Source organism: Pteropus alecto, unplaced genomic scaffold (assembly GCF_000325575.1).
Source record: "Pteropus alecto unplaced genomic scaffold, ASM32557v1 scaffold88, whole genome shotgun sequence".
Taxonomy (NCBI): domain Eukaryota; kingdom Metazoa; phylum Chordata; class Mammalia; order Chiroptera; family Pteropodidae; genus Pteropus; species Pteropus alecto.
The window spans coordinates 17,695,530-17,704,480 of record NW_006494611.1 but is presented as its reverse complement, the minus strand read 5'-3'; the positions used below and the strand labels follow the sequence as shown (position 1 = coordinate 17,704,480).

Sequence of the window (8,951 nt, the reverse complement as noted above, 5' to 3'; positions counted from 1 at the left end):
TAAATTCCTGCATTACTTTTGAAATCAAAATAATGATTATCCAATCCACTTGAATAAAAAGCAGGATTAACTGCTTTAAATTTTAGGGAAAAAAAAAGATACATTACAACAAAAAAGGACACATACTATGAATCATAATGCGATTGTGTTTATATTCCAGGTTGCTGAGAATGGAGAATTGGGGATAGGAGAAGCAGCAGGAGAAAAGACTGAAGGAGAGAAAGAAATGATAGAGGAGAGGAGAGTGAAACAAAAGGAATGAAGAGACAAAGAGGAATACAAGCGAAAACGGTGAATGTAGTCTGTAGATAACCAGCTACTGCTGGGTTGAAATTCAGTGTTATTATGATGCAGCTATTTCTCACAGCAAGTACCCCCCTCTCCTGCCCAAAGAAAGAAATAAACCAGCAAATGAAAATAACACAAATATAAATCACTTAACCAGTACTTATGGAGACTTTATTTCATATTAGACTCTTATCACATCAGGGTTAGTGTTAGCTCTCTGAAATGAACATTGATAAGAGGACCACATGGTGCTGACTGTACCCCCAACTAATATTTCAGTTCAGCTTTAATTATCATGTTCATCTGGTGGCTGCATGGTGCCATGTAAATAGAAATGGGTCGTGGGAGGCCTGGGTTCTTGTCCTGGCATCTCATTATATGACCTTGGTTGGCCAATCTCTGTGCCTTGGTTTCCTCATTTGTCAAATGTGAATAGGAATTCCTTGCTCTGTCTACTTCACAGGGGTGTTAGGAGGAAGGGGAATGTAGAAGAAAATAGACGACTGTATGTATGTATATATATATATACATACATACATACTTGGATAAGTATAAAATACCAGATAAATGTAAAACTGACCTTGTTCTTTTTTACTTAACAACGTAGTGGGTAGGCGGGGGTGGGGACGATGGCATTTTGCGCAGAAGGCTCAGTGACTCAATGAAGTCTGTTTTTTTCCCCCTCAGTAGTATCTGGTCTGAGATTATTACTGCTTTCTTGATGTTTTTAGGTATACTTTCCCCCTTCAGAAATGCCAAAGGTGAAAAATACTATTCTACTGGTATCATTTGTCACCCTCGCTGCCTGAGCAAGATGTGCATAGACAGTTTAGTAATTAAGCTTTTCAACACTGCATCATAAAGTTTTATTCGTGCAAAGGCTATATTTATCAGCTAACAAGTATTAAATCACCCCACTGCTCAAGCCGTTTCTCACTTGAATATGCTCCTTTCAAAACACAGCAGTTTTCCTTGGCTAGCTTGATTAATAAACGCTCGTTTGAAAATACTGTGGTGCGGTGTGGAGCTGTGGGGCTGACATGCATACACCTTGGCAGCTGTTCCAAAGGTACTGACCCCTATTTCCCAGGGGAGCATGATACCTTAGCCCCGGGTCTTTTAGGGTATCCTGGCCATCTGAGTTTCACAGCCCTCTGGGATGGCTTCCAACACAAGATAATCCCATATCTATTTCATTTCTACAAGGAAAGGGGTAAGTGAAAATGAACACAAGCATTTGATACGTTTTACTTCCTTATTTGAGCATCAGGGAATTGGTCTGTTATATCAGAGATAGATCTAAATGTAAAATGAATTTTCAAAACGATTAAAGTAACAACGATCTACATTATAAGTAGGGTTGAGTTTTTTTCCTATATTGCCATAGTCTTCTCAAAACAGATGCAGAATTATTAGGGAAACACACTTAAAATAAATAGATATTGAAAGTCATCAGTAATGGTTTAAAAGTTCTGTCTTTAAGTAACCCATCCCACTTTAAAAAATTGTATTCTTTTCTCTCTTTTTTGGAGAATATACATTCATGAGATGAATATACATTGTTCTTAAAGCTTCAAGATGCTTTCAGTCAAATAGCTCCAGAATTATATTAAAAACAAAATAGTTAATACATTTGAAAGACTTTTCTACCATATTTTAAGGGTAAAACCAAAATAAAGACAAATGTTCATCAAATATGGGCCAAAATGATGAAAGAAATCTCAATATTTTCATCTCATCAAACCAGAGACATCATTAATTTCCCTTTTCCTTTCTCTGTTTTAAAAAACAAGTAATATTAGCCACATGTAGGCATTTCCATTTTTCATCAATTGATTGTTCAAAAACACATATAATAACATTCCATAAAATCACAAGATCCAGTTATAGATACATAAGCAGGTTCTGCCCAGGTGTATGTGTATGATTAGTGGGCATACAAGTGTGAAATTGTAGGTACTACTAAGTTAAGAAGTCTTTAGTTTGAGAAGTTGCAAAAATTTCTTTCCTTTCAAAATGATAAAATAAAACTCACCATTTTGCTTTTCAAATTAGCAATAGGTAGCTTGTTTGGAAGGCTGAGGATCAATTTCTCTCCAGCCAGCAAATCGTGGGGTTGTCACTGAAGCATGTGGGTCACAGAACCACTAAGTTGGCAAATATTGAATTATTTTAAGTGCATCTATTTTCTGGCTCAGTAAATTTTTTTTTGTTGTATTAAAGTCATTAAACTTGACACAGTCTAAATGTCACAGCACATACTGGAATGTACATAAAGACAACAGCAGTAGCCATAGAAGATAACAAAAGGTAAAGATCGATATACTTTCAGTTTCTATTTAATTTTTATGTCATTGTAAGACTGAATTTTTTTTAAGGTTAAAAAATACTGGGCGACTTGGAAAGTCAAGTTGAATCTGGTTATTATCTGAAAATTTAAAGAGCAGTTAAGTTGTCTTCCAGGCTTCGATCTTAGAGATCTGGACATATATGACCTGCAATTCAGGATCATTTAATAACTTGGGAGAGAAATGAAAAACAAAAATTTCACTCTGTTATTCATAGTTCAAAGGAATCCTGTAGTTCAGTAGTTTGCAAAAATATTGAATCAAGAGCATATTTGAAGATTAAAACAAGACTTTGATAATGATTATTCTTTATGTGGAAGTGAAATTTTCACAAAAATAATAAAGATTTGGGAACATAAATTGTTACTTTGATTTGACTAATTTGGGGGGAAGGTCATTCGTTATTCTTAAGCACTACTTTTCCTCCAACATGCGGTAGTCATGGAAACTCAGAGAAGTGGCAAAAGGTATAAAGTCCAAGAAATTTTTATTCTAGTATGGGTTGTAACTATCAAAATGATAAAATCGATTTTAAATTCCATATTAAAAAATGACAAGTGAAGAACAATTTTCCGGTAATTTCTCTCAACAAAATAGAAAACAAGATAATCAATAACAGAAGATTGTGAAAAGAAAAACTCAAAGTTCATGAAGAGAATAAGAATACAGGTACTAAATATGATTCTTTAAAGCTTCCAGAACACATAGGGCAGAAGCAATGCAGCCATCAAAGTTGGACTGAGTAAATCCATCCCCTCCACACACAAGGAGCGGTTTGAGATGAAGAGTCATTTGGCCGGGATAGTTGGCAGCAGCATTTGTAACCTGAAAGAGTAAAACAAAAATAATGTGGGCGGGGAGACTGCAACTGACATTATGTTCTCTGTTGTGTTGTCATGTCGACTCCCATCTGGGAGAGGCTTCTCAACCTGTAGAAATCGAGATGTCTCACAAGGAGCAATGGAAAACAAAACCAGGAGCCCCTATGCTTCCCCTTCAACCAAGTGTTGACACTGACATTCTTACATGTTTACATATCCAATTATTTGAAAAGATAATCAGAAATGGGTTGAAGTTCAAAATTAGTAGGTCATAATATATTGAATTAGTTGAAAGTACAGTGATTTTTTTGTATAAGAAGGAAATGATATTCATGAAATCACTCATCGATTATATTGAGTTCCTGCTACGTGAGAGATTATTTTCTGGAAAAAAATATGTATTCTCAAAATAAGAATGTATATTGCTAACAAGCATTCACAGCCAGGAGAAGGAGTAGGAGGTGAATGCAGTAATCTTGGACACTGAAATGGTTTGGCTACTGATGCACCAAAAAAACCCCAAATCACACTAATTTATTATAAAGGCATTCTCACTAGGTATTGTTTCCCTACCCAACTTTGGGGAGTGCCATTCACAGACTGAAATTGAAATTGGCAGTTCTGGTCTCTCCTGTAGTGTTTTCATAAAGAATTAATAAGATTTGTTTGTTTAAAAATCACACCAAAACAAAACAAAACAAAACAAAACAAAAACAACCCAGAAATGTAATAAATGCTGTTTGGATTATGGAGCTGAGATTTTTGGTTCTAGATAGGCTGAGTTAGTATATGCTTTTACAATTTTTTAAAACAGAAAATCTTTGGCTAGGTATTTTTTACTTATATGTCATATTTTGCTTTCAAAAAGAAGTGGTACAATAATTTCTTTGTTGAATCTCTAAAGCTAGGGACATTTAACGACCTGCGTCACCAGGATGCAAATGTAAAATGTTAAGAGTCTCCTCTTACTTTTCTGGAAGTCACTTGATAACATCGTCTATCATCGACATTGCAGATGATCTTGCTATTTAAGTTACGGCATAGTTTTAATTTATTGTGTTGAATTGTAACTTCATTTTCCCCCAGTTTTGTTGAGGTATATTTGACAAATAAAAAATGTATATATTTAAGGAACACAACTTGATGTTTTGATTTACATATACATTGTGAAATAATCACCATAGTCAAGTGAATTAACATATCCAGCAGCTCACTGTTACTTTTTTCCTTTGTGACACGCTTTGTGATCTATCTCTTAGCAGATTTCAAGTATACTAGAAAGTATTGTAACTAGCTGCACACTGGGGCTCTCCAAGACTGATTCATCTTGCACAGCTAAAACTTTGTACCCTTTGGCAAACATGTCCCCATTCCCCACTCCCACCAGTTCTTAGTAATCTTAGTAATCACCATTCTACTCTCTGCTTCTATGAGTTTATTTTTGATTCCACATATAAGTAAGATCATGCTGTATTTGGTATTTGTCTTTCCACAGCCAATAATCTTGCAATCAGCAGAAAAGAATTTTGAGTGGCTGAAACAGACAGCACATAGTGCAGGCACTGAAAGGACAGGCTTGGGCATTCAGTCAGAGCTTTTAAACTCCTGCTTTGGACGGAATTTTAATAAGTTGGATTATTTGATTTGTCAGTGAAACACTAAGGGAGAAAGAACACTGTTAGGTTCCTATATAAATTAGCAATTTAGAATGTGTTAACTGATAAAGTCTGAAAGCAAGGGACACTATGTGAACACTCAGAAACCAGATGGGACTGGGAAGAAGCCTGGCAGTGTGGAGACATGTCGTGGAGGAGCAAACAACTTTGTGGCTCTTAATAGGCTCTGAGATTGCCAGTTATTTGTGTTCTTGAAATCATTAGTGCTCATCATGATGGCCCCAATATTTATGAGTCAGTTCTAATGTGCATAAAGTACTAATTGTTAGCACTACTTGAATGTTCGCTGCATACTAAATGCTTTATATGCACGCCCCATTTAATTCATACGGCAACTCTATGTGGTGGTTACTATTATTCTCATTTTATAGATAAGAAAACTGAGACACAGAAAGATTGTTACTTGCCCAAGGAGATGAAGTTAGGAGGTGAAACAACAGGAATTCAAACAGAGCGGGTTGACCCCAGAAATATTTCCATTTAAGTAAAATAAAATGAAAATGTTTGATAGTGTGATTTATGAAAAATTAGATGACCGAATATATATATTTCTCACATATATTTGGTCTTTGTCCACAATTCTTGACTCACAGCTCCCAAAGCCTTGGAATTTTCTAAGTGTCCAGAGTGATGAAGGTGTCTTTTGTTATGTTAATGAGGTGACTTTTGGAAAGTACTTAAAGATAGGGGCTAACTGCCAGTGGAGCAGACTCTGTGATTAGAGGGTCATACTTTCGGTCCTACCCCCACTTCCGGGGAGGGGAGAGGGGCGGGAGCTGGAATACAATCGCTAGAAGGTTTAGTCAATCATACCTACATAATGGGACCTGCATAAAAACCCAGAAGGATGGAGTTCCGAGAGCTTTGGGGATGGTGAACACATGGAGGTATTGGGAGTGGTGCACCTGGAGAGGACATGGACGGTTTGAGGCCCTTCCCACGTACCTTGTCTGATACATCTATCTGGCTGTTTCTGAGTTACATTCTTTTACAATAAACTAACGATTTAGTTAGTAACTAATTTCTCTCAGTTCTGTGAGGGACGCACTATAGCAAATTAATTGAACCTCAGGAGAGAGGGGCATGGGAACCTCTGATTTACAGAGAGTTAGTCAGAAGCACAGGTAACAACCGAGGCTTGTGACCAGCTTCTGAAGTGGTGGCAGGAGCAGTTTTGTAGGGCTGAACCCTTTACCTGTGGAATCTGATGCTATCTCTGGGTCTTTCAGAATTGTGCTGAATTCTCGGATACACTGCTGGGGTCTGAGAATTGTTTGTTGGTGAGTTGGGGGTCCCCACTCCACATCAAATAGGTCCTGGAATTAGTCCCAGGACCTATGTAGATAGTCACATAGTTTTAGGCATCTGAAAGATTCACAGAAATAAAATAAATCATATATCTATATACATACATATACATACATACATGTATATATTTATATGTATGAGTTTTAAACAAAAATGATAGTTTTATACATCTGGAAAATTCACATAAATGGGATAACTCACTTACAGGCATTCATATATATACACATGTATGTGTCTATCCATGTCACACATACATAAATCTCCATTTGTGGTAAAGTTTTGATACATTACAGTTGATATCCCTGGCACTATGAAACATTACACAAGTAATAAGGAGGGAGGAGTTTCAGGGGGAATAGTCCCGCTCAGGGGCGAGCTGGTCATTTATCAGTGCTGGGTAATTTCATTTGATGGGTGGTAAATGCCAGATGCCAGATCACATGACTGGAAAACTGGGCCGCTGATTAGCCAGTCTGCAGTTTGGATGAAATCAATCTTGCTGCATTTGGGTGGAATTGCCCATTTTGCAATTACCCAATGAGGAAAATATGAAAACACAAAGTGTGTTTGGCTCCTTCACCCGTGTGAAGTAGAGAGCCCTGCAGTGGAAGGGCACGTAATTGTCAAAGCCACAGTCTCTCACAGCAACGCAGCCTCTGGCTGTGCTTCTAGCCACAGTGAGGAACCACAGCTCAATGACTGTGTTTAAGAGAGATGTCAGGGCTAAAACAACCCCCTGGAATTCCAGGTTGCTTCAGCTCACATGTGTGCCAGAGCTGGTCAGAAAGAGCTCTCGCTGCAGAAGCACAAGCTGTGGGTTCGCTAATGTAGTGTTTCTGTAAACTTAGGTGATGACTGGACTGTACATATAAACTCAAAGAGGAAAAACCAGTTTTATTTCTAAGTTATTTAAGCCCCTGTGAATCCTGTGAATGTTTTGTGACCTCTCTCCACCTGCAGAATAAAATGCAGACTCCCCGGCCACATGTGGAAGTCCTTTCATAGTCAGATCTTAGCTTTGTTCGAGCCTTATCTCTTGCCAGTTCTCTCACCTTTGCCACGTGTTCTTTCTACATTCAAACTGAGGTTCTTCAAATAGATCCTTCTTTGTTGTGCTTCTGTGACTTTGGACAAGCTATTCTGTTTGGTGATATTGTATTATTCTCTCTCTTTTCTGCCAAGTAAATTGGTCATCCTTCAAGAACCAGCACAAATATCACCTGTTCTGAGGTCACCTTGCTCTGCCTTTTCAGCATATTATTTATATCTATTATGTGACTTGCTATTTTACACTGTGATCATGTCCATGTCTGTCTGCCTTTGTAGACTGCATGCTCCTAAGAGTAGGGACTGTGATACACTAATCTTTTTTTTTTTTTGATGCACTAATCTTTGTATCTAAGGCTGAAATAATGCCTAGCCCCTATGAAGCATGCAATAAATGTTTATTGAGTTAAAAAAAAAATACTGTACATACAGTTGATCAAATGAAGGTCTTCGAAGGAGACTATCTACACAAAAAGTGTTAGTCAGAGGCTCCCTTAGAGCTGGTAGAAGCTTATCTGGGAGAGATAAGCTCAGAATACGCTCAATAATAATGAATGGAGGGCTGTCCTCTTGTCTCTGATTATAAAATGCTTTATGTGAATGTCTCATATGTCATGTATTAAGTTGAACCACACAAACTTGCTGATAACCATAAGTCAAGAATGGTAAAATATTGTCAATTTTTATATGGCTTAATCTAATAGTTTTTTATATCATGATTCTTAATTATAAAAATTCATGCAAAAAAGTCCGTTTGGTGTGAGAATGAAATTAAAGATGAAAAGAAAGGGGAAGGCAGACAAGCAGACTAATGGATATTCCTGCAAAACAATAGCTGATAATGAGAAAAAAAAATTCAGCAACACACATGACAATATGCTTTCCTCCTTCCATACCTATGTTGGCAGCTAACACTGTTCTTGGACTGTCAGACATCTACCCGTATAGAATATTCTTGTTGATTTGGCCTATAGAACAGCTGTATTTTAGGTTGACCAGTTCTAGTTGGCCATCCAACCCATGATTTGGTTTCTTAAAACCAACCTTTCTGAAATATGGCACTGATGTTCAAATGGACTAGGCAAAAATTAAGCTCTCATAAATTCTAATCCTAGAAGTACAATTCACTTGACGAGAGAACTTGGACAACCTATGAACAATTATGTTCTTGAGACCATATCTCTTCACTTGTTATGGATGTAAATTATACCTCACTTCATTGAGTCTAAGGCACCGCCAACAGGAAGGGGCGCCAATATTTTTCATATCAAAGAAAAAGAAAAAAAATGGTGTCAACATGACACAAAGCTTTATTTTATACTTACTAGAAAAGCTCCTTTAGACTTATCTACATGTAGATCTTTTGCAAGCATAAAAAGGAAATAAAAGAGGATTATATCAGTAAAGCCTTTCCAAAACTTCTTCACATTCAGAGTTCGACTTCTCTGAGGTACTTTTAACCC

At 37.0% G+C, this 8,951-nt stretch overlaps 1 protein-coding gene across 2 annotated transcripts in view; it reads right to left on the bottom strand.

Annotated features, from left to right (window-relative positions):
* Nucleotides 1-3,104: 3,104 nt before the first annotated feature.
* Nucleotides 3,105-8,951, bottom strand: part of RNLS (renalase, FAD dependent amine oxidase) — a 243,391-nt gene continuing 237,544 nt past the window's right edge. For both annotated transcript variants that reach the window (XM_006925976.3, XM_025042342.1), the window contains one exon: nt 3,105-3,461. In XM_006925976.3, the coding sequence (XP_006926038.1) occupies nt 3,309-3,461 (153 nt within the window). In that variant the 3' untranslated portion in view covers nt 3,105-3,308. The remainder of the gene's footprint in view (nt 3,462-8,951) is intronic.